The sequence below is a fragment of the Amblyraja radiata genome, chromosome 27, assembly GCF_010909765.2.
Source record: "Amblyraja radiata isolate CabotCenter1 chromosome 27, sAmbRad1.1.pri, whole genome shotgun sequence".
In the NCBI taxonomy this organism is placed as follows: Eukaryota; Metazoa; Chordata; class Chondrichthyes; order Rajiformes; family Rajidae; genus Amblyraja; species Amblyraja radiata.
In genome coordinates this window covers 2,583,027-2,605,779 of record NC_045982.1, presented here as the reverse complement: position 1 = coordinate 2,605,779, position 22,753 = coordinate 2,583,027, and the positions used below count along the sequence as shown (strand labels likewise).

At 46.6% G+C, this 22,753-nt stretch overlaps 1 protein-coding gene across 1 annotated transcript in view; it reads left to right on the top strand.

Moving 5' to 3' along the window:
- The window catches only part of LOC116988208 (discoidin, CUB and LCCL domain-containing protein 1-like), a 57,107-nt gene that overhangs the window by 23,668 nt on the left and 10,686 nt on the right, over positions 1-22,753 (top strand). The window contains exons 3-9 of the mRNA XM_033044761.1: positions 9,778-9,833; positions 11,069-11,141; positions 13,181-13,314; positions 14,311-14,348; positions 17,903-18,064; positions 19,742-19,866; positions 21,302-21,464. Of these exons, the coding sequence (XP_032900652.1) occupies positions 9,778-9,833; positions 11,069-11,141; positions 13,181-13,314; positions 14,311-14,348; positions 17,903-18,064; positions 19,742-19,866; positions 21,302-21,464 (751 nt within the window). The remainder of the gene's footprint in view (positions 1-9,777; positions 9,834-11,068; positions 11,142-13,180; positions 13,315-14,310; positions 14,349-17,902; positions 18,065-19,741; positions 19,867-21,301; positions 21,465-22,753) is intronic.

Genomic DNA, 22,753 nt, shown 5'->3' with positions numbered 1-22,753 from the left:
CTTTCCACGCTGTGTCTCTAGAAACATAGAAAATAGGTGCAGGAGTAGGCCATTCGGCCCTTCGAGCCTGCACCGCCATTCAATATGATCATGGCTGATCATTCAACAGTATCCTGTACCTGCCTTCTCTCCATATCCCCTGATCCCTTTAGCCACAAGGGCCACATCTAACTCCCTCTTAAATATAGCCAATGAACTGGCCTAAACTAAACAAAACCACAATGATAACTTGGGTAGACAAAATTGCTGGAGAAACTCAGCGGGTGCAGCAGCGTCTATGGAACGAAGGAAATAGGCAACGTTTCGGGACGAAATCCTTAAGGAAATAGGCAACGTTTCGGGACGAAATCCTTAAGGAAATAGGCAACGTTTCGGGACGAAATCCTTAAGGAAATAGGCAACGTTTCGGGACGAAATCCTTAAGGAAATAGGCAACGTTTCGGGACGAAATCCTTAAGGAAATAGGCAACGTTTCGGGACGAAATCCTTAAGGAAATAGGCAACGTTTCGGGACGAAATCCTTAAGGAAATAGGCAACTTTTCGGGACGAAATCCTTAAGGAAATAGGCAACGTTTCGGGACGAAATCCTTAAGGAAATAGGCAACGTTTCGGGACGAAATCCTTAAGGAAATAGGCAACGTTTCGGGACGAAATCCTTAAGGAAATAGGCAACGTTTTGGGCCGAAACCAAGGGTTTCGGCCCGAAATGTTACCTATTTCCTTCACTCCATAGATACTGCTGCACCCGCTGAGTTTCTCCAGCACTTTTGTCTACCTTCGATTTTCCAGCATCTGCAGTTCCTTCTTAAACTACAATGATAACGTTGGTGAGAGTGGCACCTCACTCGACACAACCCTGTTATGTTTCCTGCTGTCCAACACTGACTGCACTTTATAGGAAACAAAGTCCATTAGAACTTCCTGAGATCATGAGAAAACTCTGAAATGAATTTCCGATTCCTTCCCTTTGTACGTTGGTCCGGGATTCACCGTGACGGCACATCAACTAATAATCCCAGAATTGCCATTAGCAGTTCAAACCTGGGCCTCATTTTCAGTGAGTCATCGAACCCTCCTCACAGCCTGTTGACCTGATGGCACGAAGGACTTGATTGACCGCTTGTTAAGTTAATCACAAACACTGGGATGTTTTCCCCGAAGAATGACTCACTCAAATCCGACGGCTTAAATTTGTATCCAAGAAATTGTGTCCAAGAAATTTTTCACACAGAGAGTGGTGAATCTGTGGAATTCTCTGCCACAGAAAGTAGTTGAGGCCAGTTCATCAGCTATATTTAAGGGAATTAGATGTGGCCCTTGTGGCTAAAGGGATCAGGGATCAGGGGGTATGGAGAGGAGGCAGGTACAGGATACAGTTGGATGATCAGCCACAATCATATTGAATGGCGGTGCAGGCTCGACGGGCCGATTGGCCTACTCCTGCGCCTATTTTCTATGTTTCTAATTTCTAAATCATACGCCATTTCCATCTGAGAACTGAGGATAGACACAAAAATCTGGAGTAACTCAGCGGGACAGGCAGCATCTCTGGAGAGAAGGAATGGGTGACGTTTCGGGTCAAGACCCTTCTTCAGACTGTGAATGGGAAATGTGAAAAGGTAAATAGACCAAATTAATGAAGGGTATGCAAATAGACAGATCAACGCCAGCAACGATGTGGGCTCAACCTTTCCTTGATCATCTTTGCTGGTTCTGACCTGTCATTTTGCACATATTTCTTTAATTTGCCCTTTGTACCTCTTCATATCTCTCTTATCCCCCTCCCCTGATGCTCAGTCTGAAGAAGGGTCTTGACCCGAAACGTCCCCATTCCTTTTCTCCAGAGATGCTGCCTGTCCCGCTGAGTTACTCCAGCATTTTGTGTCGACCTTCTAAAAATTGTCCCCAGTGTGTAGGATAGTGCTAGTCTATGGCGTGGCGCGGGCCGAAGGGCCTGTTTCCACGCTATATCTCTAAACTAAAGTTTGTAATTAAAAGAGTGTTTTTCCTTTTCTGAAAAAGACAGAGGCCTTGGGCCAGTGGGGAGCCTTGGCTTGAGTCCACGTGGCCACAGGCAGAGAGGTCGCTGGCAATGTCCGTACTCTCAGACCTGATTAGACAGCTGCAGTTTACATTGGACTCCCACTGAAATAATCGGATGTGGGACACAGTCACTCGGAAAGCCCCAAATCAGCTGCATTTCCTTTACAGCCGCTTGCTGAGGTAAACTGTTGCCATTTAAGGTGGCATGTTGGCACAGCGGTAGAGTCGCTGCCTTACAGCACCAGACCCAGGTTCGATCCTGACTACGGGTGCTGTCTGTACGGAGTTTGCACGTTCTCCCTGTGACCTGTGTGGGTTTTCTCCAGGTGCTCCAGTTTCCTCCCACATTTCAAAGACGTGCGGGTTTGTAGGTTAATGAGCTTTGCTAAGAATTATAAATCGTCTGTAGGGTAGTGTTAGTGTTCAAAACTTCTAGGAGCAGAATTAAGCGTCACTTAGGCGTCATTTGCGCGTCACGAGCGTGGATTTTGAGAATCCTGGGCTGCCGCCCGCTGCCGAGCGTCACTGCCTACGCCACCACGTCTCGCCATGCGCGCGTTACACGTGCATCGTGACGTGTAAATGGTGTCACGTAAATGATGCGCAAATAACTCCCAAGTGCAATAGGCCCTTCAGGCCATTCGGCCCATCAAGTCTACTCCGCCATTCAATCATGGCTGATCTATCTCTCCCTCCTAACCCCATTCTCCTGCCTTCTCCCCAGAACCCCTGACACCCGTACTAATCAAAAACCTGTCAATCTCAGCTTTAAAAATACCCAACTTGGCCTTCACGGCAGTCTGTGGCATCTCCGGCCACTGGACACTGACCCCTGACATCCTTACTAAGCAAAAATCTGTCAATCTTCGCCTCAAAAATATCCATTGGCTTGGTCTCCACAGCCGTCTGCGGCAATTCATTCCACAGATTCACCACCCTCTGACTAAAGAAATTCCCCCTCATCTCCTTTCTAAAGGTACGTCCTTTTATTTTGAGTGTATTAGTGTACGGAGTGATTGCTGGATGGCATGGACTCAGTGGGCTGAAGGGCCTGTTTCCCCACTGAATCTGTATCTCTAAACTCATTATACCTCTGAGTCTGCAGCTCGTCACAACACTAATGAATAGCCTGGGATGTGACGGTGAATGAATCACAGGTTCACAAGTTATAGGAGTAGAATTAGGCCATTCGGCCCATCGAGTCTACTCCATCATTCAATCATGGCTGATCTCTGCCTCCTAATCCCATTTTCCTGCCCCCTCCCCATAGCCCTTGACACCCGTTCTAATCAAGAATTTATCTATGTCTGCCTTAAAAATATCTACTGACTTGTCCTCCACAGCCCTCTGTGGCAATGAGTTCCACAGATTAACTACCCTCTGACCTAAGAAGTTCCTCCTCATCTCCTTTCTAAAAGAGCGCCCTTTAATTCTGAGGCTGTGTCCTCTGGTCCTAGACTCTCCCACCAGTGGAAACATCCTCTCCACATCCACCCTCTCCAGGCCTCTCATTATTCTGTAAATTTCAATGAGGTCCCCCCTCGACCTTCCGAACTCCAGTGCTTCAAGCCCTTCTAGTCTGTGCAGGCTCTTTACTGATGTTATATCCAGTCCTCCTGCCCTGCCTCATCCCCCCCCACAACCCTAGTACTTCTTTCAATTTCTGATCCAAATCCAATCCCTCCAGAAAACCGCAACTGAATCCGCCCCCTCCTTCCTGTCTGCTAATGTGTTCCAGATGTATCTGACTTGCGTTACCTTGTGGTTCTGAAGGCAGATTTATCGTTGTTCCGTCTTCTCTGCCTCTCGCTCCTTCTACTATTTGGGGATATTTTCTCACTCTCTCTACTCTGGGAGATCCTCACAACCCATAATCTGCTCTAAAATTAATTTGGTTTCGTTTAGTTTAGAGATACAGCACGGAAACAGGCCCTTCGGCCCACCGAGTCCATGCCGACCAGCGATCCCGTACACTATCCTACACACACACACACTAGGGACAAATTACTATTTTTTACCGAAGCCAATTAACCTACAAACCTGCACGTCTTTGGAGCCTGGGAGGAAACCGAAGATCTCAGAGAGAAAACCCACGCAGATCACGGGGAGAACGTACAAACTCCGTACAGACAGCACCCGTAGTCAGGATCAAACCTGGATCTCTGGCGCTGCGAGGCAGCAACTCCACCGCTACGCCACCGTGCCGCTATTAGTCCAGGCTCTCCAGTCTTCCACCCAGTACACAGTGGAGCAGCGGGTAGAGTTGCTGCCTCCCAGTACCAGAGACCCCGGTACAATCCTGACCTCGGGTGCTGTCTCTGTGCACGTTCTCCCTGTGACTGTGTGTGGGTTTCCCCCGGGTGCTCCGGTTTCCTCCCACATCCCAAAGATGTGTGAGTTTGTAGGTTAATTGGCTTCTGTTAATTGCCCCAAATGTGTAGGGAGCGGATGAGATATTGAACGGGTGATCGACGGTCGGTGTGGATTGGGTGAGCTGCAGGGCCTATTTCCATGCTGTGTCTCCAAAACTAAAAACTAAAATGCAAATCCTTGCACCTGGTACCATCTTTGTAAATATTTAGGATCATCACCTATAACAACCACACAAGAGACCCCAGGGTTCGATCCTGACTATGGGTGCTGTCTGTAGGGAGTTTGTACATTCTCCCCGTGACCGCGTGGGTTTTCTCTGGGTCCTCCGGTTTCCTCCCTTAGAAACTTAGAAAATAGGTGCAGGAGTAGAGGCCATTCGGCCCTTTGAGCCTGCACCGCCATTCAATATGATCATGGCTGATCATCCAACTCAGTATCCTGTACCTGCCTTCTCTCCATACCCCCTGATCCCTTTAGCCACAAGGGCCACATAACTCCCTCTTAAATATAGCCAATGAACTGGCCTCAACTACCTTCTGTGGCAGAGAATTCCACAGATTCACCACTCTCTGTGTGAAAAATGTTTTCCTCATCTCGGTCCTAAAAGATTTCCCCCTTATCCTTAAACTGAGACCCCTTGTTCTAGACTTCCCCAACATCGGGAACAATCTTCCTGCATCTAGCCTGTCCAACCCCTTAAGAATTTTGTAAGTTTCTATAAGATCCCCCCTCAATCTTCTAAATTCTAGCAAGTACAAGCCGAGTCTATCCAGTCTTTCCTCATATGAAAGTCCTGACATCCCAGGAATCAGTCTGGTGAACCTTCTCTGTACTCCCTCTATGGCAAGAATGTCTTTCCTCAGATTAGGAGACCAAAACTGTACGCAATACCCCAGGTGTGGTCTCACCAAGACCCTCCCACATTCCAAAGATGTGCGGGCTTTAGGTTAATTGGTCCTGTAAATCGTAAATAGTCTCTAGTATGTAGGATTGTGGTGGTGTACAGGGTGATGACTGGTCAGCGCCGACTCTGGGCCGAAGGACTTTATGTTGAGCTGAATTTTGGCAGAGACCTCAACGTGTGGATATTTTTCCACTGTATGTTTAATGCAGAAACAATGCGTCATACTGTGGGTAAAAAAAGACACAGTGCTGGAGTAACTCAGCAGGTCAGGCAGCATCTCAGGAGAACATGGATAGGCTTTAGAGATACAGCGCAGAAACAGGCACTGACGGCCAACCAAGTCCACATTGCCCAGCGATCACACATACACTAGCACTATCTTACACACTAGGGACAATTTACAATTTTTTACTGAAGCCAATTAACTTACAAACCTGAAGGCAGATAAACATGCTGGAGAAACTCAGCAGGGTGAGGCAGCATCTATGGAGTGAAGGAAAAGGCAACATTTCGGGTCGAGACCCTTCTTCAGACTGATGTGGGGGCGGGTAAAAGAAATGAAGCTGCGGAGACGGTGGGCTGTGGGAGAGCTGGGAAGGGGAGGGGAAGGGGGGAGAAAACAAAGACTACCTGAAATTGGAGAAGTCAATGTTGATACCGCTGGGGTGTAAACTACAAACCCGCACGTCTTTGGAGTGTGGAAGAAAACCCGAGCACCCGGAGACAAACCCACGCGGTCACAAGTAGAACGTACAAATTCAGTACAGACAGCACCCGTAGTCAGGATCAAACCTGGGTCTCTGGCGCTGTGAAGCCCGAATAGAGTTGATTCCTCTGCCTGGTTTTGATGAAGGAATAATTAAGTTTGGCTGCTGATGATTTGAGATGGAATGTAACGGATATTAATGATGCGACATTCCCAGAATCCGCCTTTTTCCTAGAAGCCCTGGACTGAATCCGAGATCGAATCTGGGCGTTTTTGACTCAATTGATGTGCAAATGAATGCTGCAGATTGTTTACAGTGGCAAGTGAAAGTCAGAGTTCACATCGACTGTTTCAACTCTCCAGGGTTAGAAAGGAGCTGGGCAGCTGGTTAGTATCCACGCTAAAGGATCCTCGAGGGGTCCTATTCCATACGTTATGTCACGGGATAATGTTCCTGGAAGCCCTGCTCCAGCTGTGGTGTGGAGGCTGGGCTGAGGACCCATTTCCCAAGCCGGCACCCTTTGTCAAGCCGACGGTCCGTGGGAGCACCCGAGGGTGCAGCCTTCCTGTGTCGCATTCCCAAGACCCGACGCAGATGCCCCAGAACACCTCCAGACTCTGGGACCATTTCCTTCCCAGTTGTTATCAGGCAACCGAACCATTCCATTACCAACTAGAGAGCAGTCCTGAGCTATAGTGCCCCTGTCCCACTTAGGAAACCTGAACGGAAACCTCTGGAGACTTTGCGCCCCACCCAAGGTTTCCGTGCGGTTCCCGGAGGTTGCAGGTGGTTGCCGGAGGTTGCAGGTAGTGGAAGCAGGTAGGGAGACTGACAAAAACCTCCGAAAACCGCACGGTAACTGCACGGAAACCTTGAGAGGGGCGCAAAGTCTCCAGAGGTTTCTGTTCAGGTTTCCTAAGTGGGACAGGGGCATTAGGCTACATTAGTACCCCAGCGGTATGAACATTGACTTCTCTAATTTTAGGTTGTCCTTGCTTTCTCCCTCCTTCCCCTCCCCCTTCCCAGCTCTCCCACTAGTCTAATGTCTCTGCCTCTTCCTTTCTCCCCCCCCCCCCCCCCCCGACATCAGTCTGAAGAAGGGTCTTGACCTGAAACATCGCCTATTCCTCCTCTCCGTAGATGCTGCCTCACCCACTGAGTTCCTCCAGCACTTTTGTCTACCTTCGATTTTTCCAGCATCTGCAGTTCTTTCTTAAACATATTACCTACCGTGCCTCATTGGAGACCCTCGGACTATCTTTGATCAGACTTTACTGGACTAATCCCTTTATGTATCTGTACACTGTAAACGGCTCGATTGTAATCATGTTATTGTCTTTCCGCTGACTGGTTAGCACGCAACTAAACCTTTGCGCTGTACCTTGGTACACGTGACAGTAAACTAAACTGACTAACTATTAGTGCACTAATTCACTGTACAAGCCCATCGGAATTTAGAGTTTGCAGATACGGCACGGAAACAGACCCTTCGGCCCACCGAGTCCGTACTGGCCAGCGCTCCCCGCACACTATCTCTATCCTACACACTAGAGAAAATGTCTTTAAAATTTCTACCAAGCCAATTGGCCTACAAACCTGTACGTCTTTGGAGTGTGTGAGGAAACTGAAGAAACCCGGAGAAAACCCATTCAGTCACGGGGAGATCGTGCAAACTCCGTACAGACAGCACCCGCAGTCAGGATGGAACCCGGGTCTCTGACGCTGTGAGGCAGCAACTCTACTGCTGCGCCACCGTGCCACCCACACTAAAGGCTCGGTCATTAAGATTGGTCTATATAACTCATTATTACCCTCTAACTTAGAGAGTTGTAAACTTTATCATCTAAAGTTTTAAGAGAGAATTATTTTAAAGAGTACAAGCATGCAATAATGTCTTGCTTCTTGTTCACATCTGTTCGCGTTATAATGCAACATCTGCTTTTCTGTTAGCCAGTTGTATTAAAATACCATGTGGTCTTTCTGTTCATACTGAACTGGAGATCACATCCCACCCACCAATCTTAGTATCATATTTAATGTCACAGAGCTCCCTCCAATGCTGGGACTCCTTTTATGACTTCTTGGTTGAAGAAATCTAGTCTTAGCCCAAAACATTTGGACTACGTTGGATTTTTCTAAGTACCATCCCCTAGGGTCCATTACATCTGAATAGTGAAAGGCCTGGATAGAGTGGATGTCGAGAGGATGTTTTCACTAGTGGGAGAGTCTAGGACCAGAGGTCACAGCCTCAGAATAAAAGGGTGTTCCTCTAGAAAGGAGATGAGGAATTTCTTTAGTCAGAGGGTGATGAATCTGTGGAATTCATTGCCGCAGACGAGTGTGGAGGCCAAGTCATTGGGTATTTTTAAAGCAGAGATTGACAGATGCTTGATTAGTCATAGAGTGATACAGTGTGGAAACAGGCCCTTCGGCCCAACTTGCGAACACCAGCCAACCTGTCCCAGCTACACTAGTCCCACCTGCCCGCGCTTGGTCCGTATCCCTCCAAACTTGTCCTATCCATGTACGGTACGATTAGTAAGGGTGTCAGGGGTTATGGGGAGAAGGCAGGAGAATGGGGTTGAGGGGGAAAGATAAATTAGCCATGGTTGAATGGCGGTGTAGACTTGATGGGCTGAATGGCCTGATTCTGCTCCTATCACATGAATTTATATATAGTTTAGAGATTTAGCATGTAAAAAGGCCCTTTGGCCCACCGAGTCCGCACTGACCAGCGATCCCTGCACATTAACACTATCCTACACACGCTAGGGACAATTTACATTTACACCAAAGCCAATTAACCGACAAACCTGTACGTCTTTGCAGTGTGGGAGGAAAACGAAGATCTCGGAGAAAACCCACGCGGTCACAGGGAGAACGTGCAAACTCTGTGCAGACAGCACCTGTAGTCAGGATCGAACCCGGGTCTCCGGCGCTGTGAGGCAGCAACTCTACCGCTGCACCACCGTGCCACCCTAGTTCTACATAAACTTGAGGGGATATAAATCTCCACTGTTTGTTCTTTAATTCAAACCGGGTCCTATCCCCCCATCATCGCTGAGCTTTATCTACAATAGCTCTTGACAAAGTTTCTATTTTTAAATTCTCATCTTTTGTCAAATACCCCATGGTCTTGTTACCCTGCCTCACAGCGCCAGACACCTGGGTTCGATCCTGTCTGTACAGAGTTTGTACGTTCTCCCTGTGACCGCCTGGGTTTTCTCCGGGTGCTCTGGTTTCCTCCCACACTCCAAAGAATTGCAGGTTGTAAATTTTCCCTAGTGAATAGGATAGTGTTAGTGTATGGGGTGATTGCTGGTTGGCGCGGACTTGATGGGCCGAATGGCCTGTTTCCGTGCTGTATCTCTAAAGTCTAAATCAATGCATTCAGAGAAAAACATTTTTCACACAGAGAGTGGTGAATCTCTGGAATTCTCTGCCACAGAAGGTAGTTGAGGCCAGTTCATAGGCTATATTTAAGAGGGAGTTAGATGTGGCCCTTGTGGCAAAATGGATCAGGGGGTATGGAGAGAAGGCAGGTACAGGATACTGAGTTGGATGATCAGCCATGATCATATTGAATGGCAGTGCAGGCTCGAAGGGCCGAATGGCCTACTCCTGCACCTATTTTCAATGTCTATGTCTCTGTCTAACTGATACGTTCCATTCAATCTGGGGCTGGGTGGCGATGTTTTGCATTGAATCAACTAGTTCTAATTCACTAATGTTTCAATATTTTCTTCCGTGCAGATATGATTTCCTGTTTGCATAAAGGTATCCATTATTCTCAGCAACGTTTCACGTAAGTCGGAATCTCGATGACCTTGCTCTTATTTGCAGTACGTGTTAAACTGTGCCTGGGTCCGTCGTTTTGAAATATGAGTGTCACGTGTGTTGATTTATTAAGGGGGAAGTGAGTGTGTTCTTGAACTGAAACATCCTGTGGCTCATTAGTACCCGGCAAGAAATGGAATGGCCACAAAATTCCCGAGTAACTTAGCGGGTCAGGCAGCATCTCTGGAGAAAAGGAATGGGTGATGTTTGGGGTCGAGACCCTTCTACAGACTGAGAGAGCTCTAGTTTCCCTCTCACCTGATGTCACCTGTTCCTTTTCTCTAGAGATGATGACTGACCAGCTGAGTTAATCCGGCTTTTGTGTCTATCAGTGCATGAGTTACTTGAAATTAGAGAAATCAATGTTCATACCGCTGGGTTGTAAGCTGCTCAAGTGAAAACCAAGACTCCATAGTTTTGGTTTAGAGATACAGCATGAAAACAGGCCCTTCGGCCCACCGAGTACGTGCTGACCAACGATCGCTGAAGCAAATTAATTCACAAACCTGGACGTCTGGATTGTGGGAGGAAACCGGAGCACCCGGAGAAAACCCACGCTGTCACAGGGAGAACGTACAAACTCTGTACAGTCAGCACCCGTAGTCAGGATCGTAACTGGGTCTCTGGTGCTGTGAGACATAACTCTTCCGCTGCGCCCCTGTACGACACGCCAAAGTTAGAAACATAGAAACATAGACAATAGGTGCAGGAGTAGGCCATTCGGCCCTTCGAGCCTGCACCACCATTCAATATGATCATGGCTGATCATCCAACTCAGTACCCTGTACCTGCCTTCTCTCCATACCCCCTGATACCTTTAGCCACAAGGGCCACATCTAACTACCTAATAAATATAGCCAATGAACTGGCCTCAACTACCTTTTGTGGCAGCGAATTCCAGAGATTCACCACTCTCTGTGTGAAAAATGTTTTTCTCATCTCGGTCCTAAAAGATTTCCCCCTTATCCTTAAACTGTGACCCCTTGTTCTGGACTTCCCCAACATCTGGAACAATCTTCCTGCATCTAGCCTATCCAACCCCTTAAGAATTTTGTAAGTTTCTATAAGATCCCCCCTCAAAGTTGTTCTTAAACGCTGTGTACACAACATAGCCCAAACAGCAATGTAAAATGGAATGCGTACGTTTATGCAGACTGCATTGATTTGATGTTGAGCGGTCACTATTTGTTGCTTTTGTTACAGTAAGTATTGCCCAGCCGGCTGCAAAGGCATCAGCGGTGACGTGTGGGGAAACCACCAGGACGGCTATCGTGATGTGAGTATCAATCACTCAATGATTCAATGTAGATGGCGGTTTACACCAAAGATAGACACAAAACGCTGGAGTAACTCAGCGGGACAGGCAGCGTCTCTGGAGAAAAGGAATGGGTGACGTTTTGGGCTGAGGTCCTTCTGCAGACTGAGAGTCAGAGGAATAAGAGATATGGAGGGGTAAGGTGTGAAGACCTAGGGTGCAGTGAGAGAGAATATTGCAGAACTCTCGTCGGGGAGAGGAGTACACATACTCAAAGTAGACACACCTTGAGGAGATTTCGCAGTGGAGCGGACGAAACATGCAAAGTCTATACAATGATATTTTATTGTCACATGTACCCAGGCATGGTTTAAAATCTTTTCTTTTGCCTACAATACACAAAGTACGCAAAGAGTTCCCCTCCCTGACACAGTCTGAAGAAGCATCGACCCAAAACGTCACCTATTCCTTTACTCCAGAGATGCTGCCTGACCTGCTAAGTTACTCCAGCGTTTTGTGTCTATCTTCGGTGTAAAGCAGCATCTGCAGTTCCTTCTTACACATTTCGTCTGCTCCGCGATTAAAGCGCAACGTTATGCCGACTTGGAAGAAGTTCTCCTCGTCTCTCCGATGAGAGTTCTGCACCAGCCTCTCTCGCAGCTCGAGTCATCGATGCCGGCTCTGCTGTGTCCTGTCCCCAACCCCCAGTGTGCCCCTCCCTGACTCTCAGTCTGATGAAGGGTCTCAACCCGAAACATCACCTATTCCTCTTCTGCAGAGCAAAATTAGGCCATTCGGCCCATCAAGTCTACTCCGCCATTCAATCATTTCTGATCTATCTCTCCCTCCTAACCCCATTCTCCTGCCTTCTCCCCATAACCCCCTGACACCCGCACTAATCAAGAATCTATCAATCTCCACCTTAAAAATATCCATTGACTTGGCCTCCACAGCCACCTGTGGCAATGAATTCCACAGATTCATAAAGAAATTCCTCCTCATATCTATCATCATATATAATGCCTCCAAATATATAATATAATTTTACATTGAATACTTATATGATGCCTCCGATTATATAATGTAATTTTATTTTGGAAACCTCGTATATAATGCCTTCAGTTATATAAATATAATTTAATATCGGAAACATTATATAATGCCTACAATTATGTAAGTTTGTAAGTCATAGAAACATAGAAAATAGGTGCAGGAGTAGGCCATTCGGCCCTTCGAGCCTGCACCGCCATTCAATATGATCATGGCTGATCATCCAACTCAGTATCCTGTACCTGCCTTCTCTCCATACCCCCTGATTCCTTTAGCCACAAGGGCCACATCTAACTCCCTCTTAAATCTAGCCAATGAACTGTGGCCTCAACTACCTTCTGTGGCAGAGAGTTCCACAGATTCACCACTCTCTGTGTAAAAAATGATTTTCTCATCTCGGTCCTAAAAGATTTCCCCCTTATCCTTAAACTGTGACCCCTTGTTCTGGACTTCCCCAACATCGGGAATAATCTTCCTGCATCTAGCCTGTCCAACCCCTTAAGAATTTTGTAAGTTTCTATAAGATCCACCCTCAATCTTCTAAATTCTAGCGTGTGAAGTAGAATCATAGAAGTAGAATTAGGCCATTCGGCCCATCAAGTCTACTCCACCATTCAATCATGGCTGATCTATCTTTCCCTCTCATCCCCATTCTCCTGCCCACTCCCCATTAGCTTTGTGGTAATTTTATATTGGAGACATTAGACTTAATGCCTCCATTTATATAAATATAATTTTATATTGGAGGTCTTATTTAACTTGGAGACAGCATCAGTGAATGCATGGGATGAGATTGGACACTGATTGTTGGGAGAGTCTGGACAAGTAACACAGATAAAACAAACATGGTGCACTTTTAAGGCTTTTATCACTGAAAATTCTGATGGAATAATTCAGTAGGCCATGAACTGAAACACTGATAACCAAGACTACAGGGCAAATCATTCAAAAATTCAACAGGATGTGATCATTTGAGTTGTATAATTTGAAGGTGATTGTTTTCTCTCTAGACATCCGTTCTGTGCAAGGCAGCTGTGCACGCCGGGGCAATAGCTGATGAACTAGGTGGACAAGTGTCGGTGACGCTGAAGAAAGGCATCACGTTGTACGAGGCCGCTTCTGCCAACGGAATTTCAACCAGAAGGTAAGTGAGAAACTGCATGGCGGGTGCTAAAGGGTTGGCCGCTAAACTGTCCTAACTTGGGGCGGCACGGTGGCCCAGCGGGTGGAGTCGCTTGCCTCACGGTGCCAGAGACTCGAGTTCGATCCTGCCTACGGGTGCTTGTCTGTACGAGTTTGTACATTCTCCATGTGATGTTGGGGGAGTCCAGAACCAGGGGCCACAGTTTAAAAATAAGGGGTAAGCCATTTAGAACGGAAATGAGGAAACACTTTTTCTCACAGAGAGTTGTGAGTGTGTGGAATTCGCTGCCTCAGAGGGCGGTGGAGGCCGGTTCTCCAGATACTTTCAAGAGAGAGCTGGATAGGGCTCTTAAAGATAGCGGAGTCAGGGGATATGGGGAGAAGGCAGGAACATGGTACTGATTGTGGATGATCAGCCATGATCACATTGAATGGCGGTGCTGGCTCGAGGGGCCGAATGGCCTACTCCAGCACCTATTGTCTATTGACCGGTGTTGATTTTCTCCGGGTGCTCTGGTTTCCTCCCCCACTCCAAAGACGTGCAGGTTTGTAGGTTAATTGGCTTTGGTAAGATTGTAAATTGTCCCCCGTGTGTAGAGAGAGTATGGGGATCGCTGGTCGGCACGGATTCTGTGGGCCGAAGGGCCTGTTTACGCATTCTAAACCAAACTAAACATGGAGTTGAACAGTAGCGCAGTGGTTGATTTGCTGCCTCACAGCGGCAGACACGCAGTTTTGATCCTGACCGCAGGTGCTGTTTGTACAGAGTTTGCACGTTCACTCTGTGACCTGCGTGGGTTTTATCCGGGTGTTCCACTTTCCTCCCACGCGCCAAAGACATACAGGCCAATTGGCTTCGCAAAATTGTAAATTGTTCCTAGTGTGTGTAGAATAGTGTTACTGTGCGGGGATCGCTGGTTGGCATAGACTCGGTGGGCCGAAGGGCCTGTTTCCGTGCTGTATCTCTAAATTAAACTAAATGTCTGTTTTCCTCCAGGGGTTCCTTGTCTGAGAAACGCATCAAGATTAGAAAAGGTAAGAGAACAGACTTCTGTTTGTGCTTTATTTCTCCCAGGCTGCGGACGGTCCTGGCAATGTTGACATGAATTGCTTCATCAGTGAACATCTTTGCCTCACAAGTTTACTGATACTTGCACCATTCTTGATTCCGTGTGGGACTCCATCGCAAATGTGGACATGAAGGGGGGGATTTAGCTTCGGTTTGTTCAGCATGATAATGATAAACAGAGAGTTGTGAGTCTGTGGAATTCTCTGCCTCAAATGGCAGTGGAGGGAGGTTCTCTGGATGCTTTCAAGAGAGAGCTAGATAGGGCTCTTAAAGATAGCGGAGTCAGGGGATATGGGGAGAAGGCAGGAATGGAGAACTGATTGTGGATGATCAGCCATGATCACATTGAATGGCGGTGCTGGCTCGAGGGGCCGAATGGCCTACTCCTGTAACTATTGTCTATTTCCTATTGTCTAATTCAACAATATAATTGTATAAACAATATATGTGGTTGGGTGGCGCAGCAGAAGAGTTGCTGCTTTGCAACCCCAGAGACCTAGGTTTGATCCTGATTACAGGTGCTGTCTGTAAGGAGTTTGCACGTTCTCCCTGTGACCGCGTGGGTTTTCTCCGGGTGCCGATTTCCTCCCACACTCCAAAGACATATATGTTTGTAGCCTAATTGGCTTGGTCAAAATGTAAATTATCCCTAGTGGGTGTGGAGGATAGTGTTAGTGTGCGGGCTTCACTGGTCGGCATAGACTTAGTGGGCCGAAGGGCCCGTTCCCACACTGTATCTCTAAACTAAACTAAATACAAGGTTCAAGGCAGAAAGAAGATGTGAGCATGAGTGGGTCAAAAATGTAACATAAACACAATCAGACAGATCTTCAAGAGGTTGAGGAGTCTTGTTGTCCATTACGTGGGCATCTCGTGTCTGGGTCCAGAGGAGAAGAGGAAACTTAGACCAATGATGGATAGAAGGTATTTAGAAGTCTCTCGGCCAAATGCACGCAACTGTTCACTGATAGGAGCCGAATACGGCCATTCTTCCCATCAAGTCTACTCCGCCATTCAATCACGGCTGATCTATCTCTCCCTCCCAACCCTATTCTCCTGCCTTCTCCACATAACCCCTGGCACCCATACTAATCAAATGGGACTAGCCTAATGTGTTAACTTGGTCGACATGGACAAGATGGGCCGAATGGCCTGTTTCCATTGCTGGATAGCTCTATGACCAACCTCACCATCCCACAACCTGGGTTTGTAGATAAAGCAATGACATGTCTACAGGGTGTTCCTAATACTGCTCAGTGAGAGAGCAATATCTCTTCCACAGACAGCAAACTATTCATTTATTAGCTGCTTATTACATGCACTCTAAAAAGGTGCAAGTTTGTAAGTTAATTAGCTTCTGTAAATTGTCCCTAGTGCGTTGGATAGATCTAGTGTATGGGTGATCGCTGGTCGGCACGCACACAGTGGGCCGAAGGGCCTGTTTCCACACTGTATCTCTAAACGAGCATTTTACATAGAACGAGATCTTGTCCCATTGTATAATGGGCTATAATTTCCTCTCCTTGCTTGCTGCCTGGAAGCGCTCAAAGCAATAAAAGCTGATTATATTTGTATAGTAATTACCGGACATTACTACGATAGATCAATTAGCTTCGACACAGGGCGGCACGGTGGCGCAGCAGTAGAGTTGCTCCCTTACAGCGCCAGAGAGCCGGGTTTGATCCTGACTACGGGTAATGTCTGTACGGAGTTTGTACGTTAGAAACTTAGAAAATAGGTGCAGAAGTAGGCCATTTGGCCCTTCACGTCAGCACTGCCATTCAATTTGATCATGGCTGATCATCCAGAATCAGTACCCCGTTTCTGCTTTCTCCCCCATATCCCTTGAATCTGTTAGCCCAAAGAGCTACAGGTATATCCAACTCTCCCTTGAATACATCCAATGAATTGGTCTCCACTGTCTCCAGCGGCAGAGAATTCCACAGATTCACAACTCTCTGGGTGAAAAAGTCTTTCCTCATCTCAGTCCTAAAAATAGCCACGTCCGTTCTTCCCTGTGACCTGCGTGGGTTTTCTCCTGTGTGTGTGTGTGTGTGTGTCTCTCTCTCTCTCTGTGTGTGTGTGTGTGTGTGTGTGTGTGTGTGTGTGTGTGTGTGTGTGTGTGTGTGTGTGTGTGTGTGTGTCTCTCTCTCTCTCTATGTCTGTCTGTGTTTGTGTGTGTGTGTGTGTGTGTGTGTGTGTGTGTGTGTGTGTGTCTCTCTCTCTCTATGTCTGTGTGTGTGTGTGTGTGTGTGTCTCTCTCTCTATGTCTGTGTGTGTGTGTGTGTGTGTGTGTGTGTGTGTGTGTGTGTGTGTGTGTGTGTGTGTGTGTGTGTGCGCGCCTCTGTGTGTCTCTGTGGTGAGCCGAAGGGCCTGCTTCCGCGATGTATCTCTTAACTAAACTAAAGCATTTTGAACCATCTGAAAATGTCCTATTGTGGTACTGGATATTGACGATTATCTCTGGACTTGGATTGGAGCTGTCGTTACAGAATGCTGTTGACAGGGCTTATTAATAGAAGTAGGCAAATATTAATAGCAGGATGCTGCTGTTCAACGTTAAATCTTACTGTCTGCTTGTAGAGAAGGAGACTTTCCAATCAGTGGCACCACTTATTAGTTGCACCGATTCTGGCAGGAAGCCACATCGCTTCCAATCAGTGTAACAAGGTACAGATAGAGGCTAATAAAATAAAATGCTTGCTCAAGGTTTAGTTCAGAGATACAGCGTGGAAACAGGCGCTTCGGCCCACCGACTCTTGCCATAGAGGGAGTACAGAGAAGGTTCACCAGACTGATTCCTGGGATGGCAGGACTTTCATACGAAGAAAGACTGGATAGACTCGGCTTGTACTCGCTAGAATTTAGAAGATTGAGGGGGATCGTATAGAAACTTACAAAATTCTTAAGGGGTTGGACAGGCTAGATGCAGGAAGATTGTTCCAGATGTTGGGGAAGTCTAGAACAAGGGGTCACAGTTTAAGGATAAGAGGGAAGTCTTTTAGGACCGAGATGAGAAAATCATTTTTCACACAGAGAGTGGTGAATCTGTGGAATTCTCTGCCACAGAAGGTAGTTGAGGCCAGTTCATTGGCTAGATTTAAGAGGGAGTTAGATGTGGCCCTTGTGGCTAAAGGGATCAGGGGGTATGGAGAGAAGGCAGGTATGGGATATTGATTTGGATGATCAGCCATGATCATATTGAATGGCGGTGCAGGCTCGAACGGCCAAATGGCCTCTACTCCTGCACCTATTGTCTATGTTTCTATGTTTAACCCAGGTGTCTGGTGCTGTGAGGCAGCAACTCTACCGCTGTGCCATCTCCGATATTTTTAGGGCAGAGATAGATAGATTGTTGATTAATACGGGAGTCAAGGATTACGGGAAGAAGGCAGGAGAATGAGATTAGGAGGAAGAGATAGATCAGCCATGATTGAATGGCAGAGCGTACTTGATGGGCCGAATGGCCTAATTCTGCTCTTATGAGCTATTATGAACTTACCGAGTTATCTCTCCTTAGATTGCAGCCTTGTTCTGGACAGCAGACGCATCACAGCCTCGTCCTCCTGGACAGAGAAGACCAACACTGGCGAGCTCAGCGACTGGTCTCCGGACAAAGCGGGTACAAGCAGCAACGAGGAGTGGCTGCAGATCGACCTCGGAGAACGGAAGAACGTCACAGGTTGGTCAAGTGACAGCATTTTACGTAGAAACACGGTGCAGGAGTAGGCATTCGGCCCTTCGAGAGCCAACGGTGGACGGGTTTGTAGGTCGAATAGCTTCGGTGAAAATTGTAAATTATAACCATATAACAATTACAGCACGGAAACAGGCCATCTCGGCCCTTCTAGTCTCTGCCAAACACTTACTCTCACCTAGTCCCATCTACCTGCACTCAGACCATAACCCTCCATTCCTTTCCCGTCCATATACCTATCCAATTTATTTTTAAATGATAAAATTGAACCTGCCTCCACCACTTCCACTGGAAGCTTATTCCACACAGCCACCACTCTCTGAGTAAAGATGTTCCCCCTCATGTTCCCCCTAAAATTGTCGCTGGTGTGTCGGGTAGTGCTAGTGTACGGGGTGATCGCTGGTCGGCGAGGACTCGTTTAGCCCGTTCCTGTGCTGTATCTTTAATCTAAACTCCACCGGCTGCGCCACTGTGCCACCCACCGTTAATCTATCCTGCGTTCTGCTCCGCCATCGACTCTCCTTATCATTCTTCCACCGCTATCACCAAATGACTATCGCCCCATAGATCTGCTGTGCCAGTGCATTGAGCAAGTCAAAGACTGGATGTGCCAAAATTTTCTCCAACTAAATAAGGACAAAACGGAGATAATTGTTTTTGGTGCTAAAAAAGAAAGGCTTAAAGTAACCCAACACCTTCACTCTCTGTCCCGGAAAACTTCAAACAAAGCCAGAAATCTTGGGGTCATTATGGATTCAGATTTACATTTCGACAGTCACATCAAATCAGTAACAAAATCGGCCTACTATCACCTCAAAAACGTAGCAAGATTAAGAGGACTCATGTCGGCTCAAGACTTAGAAAAACTTGTACATGCCTTTATTACTAGTAGGCTAGATTATTGTAACGGTCTCCTTGCAGTTCTTCCGAAAAAAACTGTCAGGCAGCTACAGCTTGTTCAGAAAGCTGTTGCTAGAGTTCTAACAAAGACCAAAAAATTTGAACACATTACACCAATTCTTAAATCCTTACATTGGCACCCTGTATGTCAGAGAATTGATTTTAAAATCCTGCTGCTCACCTATAAATCACTACATGGTTTAGGACCAAAGTATATCACTGACATGCTTCCACTATATAAGCCTTCTAGACCGCTAAGATCTTCTGAAATCAATCTGTTAGTGATTCCCAGAGTAAATACAAAACATGGGAAAGCAGGATTTAGTTACTATGCAACAAATAGCTGGAATAAACTTCCTGAAGATTTAAGACTTGCCTCAACTTTGACCACTTTTAAAACAAGACTGAAAACTTTTATGTTTACTTTAGCTTTCAGCTAAATCTTAACTACATTGCAACAAATAGCTGGAATAAACTTCCTGAAGATTTAAGACTTGCCTCAACTTTGACCACTTTTAAAACAAGACTGAAAACTTTTATGTTTACTTTAGCTTTCAGCTAAATCTTAACTACATTGCACTTTTTATAATGCATTTTTAATTTTGCTTTTCTTTTCTTTTAGTTCTTCTATTTTATTTCATTTTATTATTTCATTTTATTGTATGACATGTTTTTATGTGAAGCACTTTGAGTCTGCCTCGTGTATGAAATGTGCTATATAAATAAAGTTGCCTTGCCTTGCCTTCTCCCTGCTCTTCACAGGAATTGCCACCAGAGGCAGCACCAACAATGGATATAACTTCTATGTGAAGACGTACAAGATTTCCTACAGCAAGGATAGAAAGACCTGGCGATTCTACAAGAGGAAAAATAGCAGAGAAGATCAGGTGCATCTTGCTTAATTTAAACTAGACAGTAAAAACTGCTATGAGAATGCAGGATGACTTGGACAGGTTGGGGGAGTGGGCAGCTGCATGGCAGATGAAGTTTAATGCGGATAAATATGAGGTTACCAACTTTGGTAGCAAAAACAGGAAGACAGATTACTATCTAAATAGCGTCAAGTTGGAAAAAGGGGAAGTACAATGGGGTCTGGGGGTCCTTGTACATCAGTCTATGAAAGTAAGCATGCATGTACAGCAGGCAGTGAAGAAAGCGAATGGCATGTTGTCCTTTATAATACGAGGAATCGAATATAGGAGCAAAGAGGTCCTTCTGCAGTTGTACAGAGCCCTAGTGAGACCACACCTGGAGTATTGTGTGCAGTTTTGTTCCCCTAATTTGAGGAAGGACATTCTTGCTATTGAGGGAGTGCAGCATAGGTTTACAAGGCTAATTCCCGGGATGGCGGGACTGTCATATGCTGAGAGAATGAAGCGGCTGGGCTTGTACACTCTGGAGTTTAGAAGGATGAGAGGGTATCTTATTGAAACATGTAAGATTATTAAGGGTTTGGACACGCTAGAGGCAGGAAACATGTTCCCGATGTTGGGGGTGTCCAAAACCAGGGGCCCCAGTTTAAGAATAAGGGGCAAGCCGTTTAGAACGGAGATGAGGAAAAACTTTTTCCACACAGAGAGTTGTGAGTCTGTGGAATTCTCTGCCTCGGAGGGTGGTGGAGGCCAGTTCTCTGGATACTTTCAAGAGAGAGCTAGATAGGGCTCTTAAAGATAGCGGAGTTAAGGGATATGGGGAGAAGGCAGGAACGGGGTACTGATTGGGGATGATCAGCCATGATCACATTGAATGGCGGTGCTGGCTCGAAGGGCCGAATGGCCTACTCCTGCACCTATTGTCTATTGTCTAAAATGCTGGAGTAACTCTGTGGCAGCAAGAGTCAAGAATGTTTTATTGTCATGTGTCCCAGGTGGGACAATGAAATTCTTACTTGCTGCAGCACAACAGAATATGTGAATATGTAAAGATAATACATAATGGGGGAAGAGGAAAAAAAGAGAAAGTTGAATAAATAACTAAAATAGCAATAATAATATAGTCTTTTGCAGTTCGGAGCTCAGAGCTTATTTGTTGTTGTGTTCAGTAGCTTGATGGCTGTGGGGAAGAAGCTGTTCCTGAACCTGGACTTTACAGTTTTCAGGATGGGTGACATTATTCCCAGTCTGAGGAAGGGTTCCGACCCAAAATGTCACCCATCCTTCTCTCCAGAGACGCTGCCTGTCCCCAATCTGAGTTACTCCAGCACTCTGTGTCTATCTTTGGTGTAAACCAGCATCTGCAGTTCCGTGTTTCGGCTGCCTTGTTTATCTCCTGTGCTGCGCTGTTCTATGTTCTAATATTTCTCCTCCGCTTAAATATAAAAAGGTTTTTGAAGGGAACGCGAACAGCCACCAACTGGTCCGCAACGACTTTATCCCGTCCTTTGTGGCGAGATACGTTCGACTCGTTCCACAGCGATGGCACCAAAGAATAGCTCTGAAGGCAGAAGTGATGGGTTGCAGGGTATCGACGAGGAATCGAACCCCTGGTAAAGTCTGTGTAAGAAAGAACTGCAGATGCCTGTTTAAATCGGAAGGTAGACGCAAAATGCTGGAGTAACTCAGCGGGTGAGGCAGCAGATGCTCCAGCATTTTGTGTCTACCCTGGTAATGTCTCATCCGTTCCTACATCTTTAAGGAATGCAGGGTGATAATTATTACGAACGGACAAAAGAGAGAGGTTTCACTCCCGTTTTACTCCAGGGCTTGAGTTGAAATCTCGCTCTCGATTGCAACGTTTTTTTAAAGTCCTTTTTCAGCATTTATGGAGGAAAGGTCAAAAACTTTTCATCAAGTCCACTGCAAAAATGGATTGGACTAACTGCTCTTTTAGATTTTAAACTTTAGAGATACAGTGCAGAAACAGGCCCTTTGGCCCATCGAGTCAATAGACTATAGGTGCAGGAGTAGGCCATTCGACCCTTGGAGCCAGCACCGCCATTCAATGTGATCATGGCAACTTCTTCTTCTTCTTCTTGCGTGTGGCATGCACAGCCTAAAGTTGTAGGACAACTTGTTCTATTTGATCTTATTTGATTGTGCACGCCGGGTTGATTGCATTAGTCGAAACAGGGCGGACCACTTGAAGGTTGCAATCTCCCACCCCATCATGGCTGATCAGTACCCCATTCCTTCCATATCCCCTGACTCCGCTATCTTTAAGAGCCCTATCTAACTAACACGATCGCACACACACACACACACACACACACACACACACACACACACACACACACACACACACACACACACACACACACACACACACACACACACACACACACTCCACACACACACACACACACTAGGGACAATTTTTTTTTAAGCATTATACCAAGCCAATTAACCTACAAATCTGTACATCTTTCAAGTGTGGGAGGAAACCGGAGCACCTGGAGAAAACCCACGTAGGTCACGGGGAGAAAGAACAAACTCCGTACAGACAGCACCCGTAGTCAGGATCGAACCCGGGTCTTGGCGTGGTAACTTTACCGCTTCGCCACCATGCCGCCCCATGCAGCGCCAGTGACCCCGTTTCGATACTCTCCTCGGGTGCTGTCTGTGTGGAGTTTGCACGTTTCTGGGAGGTGGGGCCCACGACATCGGAAGGCTGAGAAGCTCGGGGCAGGGTCTCGGAAGCCAGGGTGGGCTCCGTGCTGTTCAAAGCTGCAACAAGGAAAACTGCCCCAATGTGGGTGGATGGTGGCTCAGCGGTAGAGTCGCAGCCTAACAGTGCCGGAGACCCGGGTTCGATCCTGACTACGGGTGCAATCTGTGT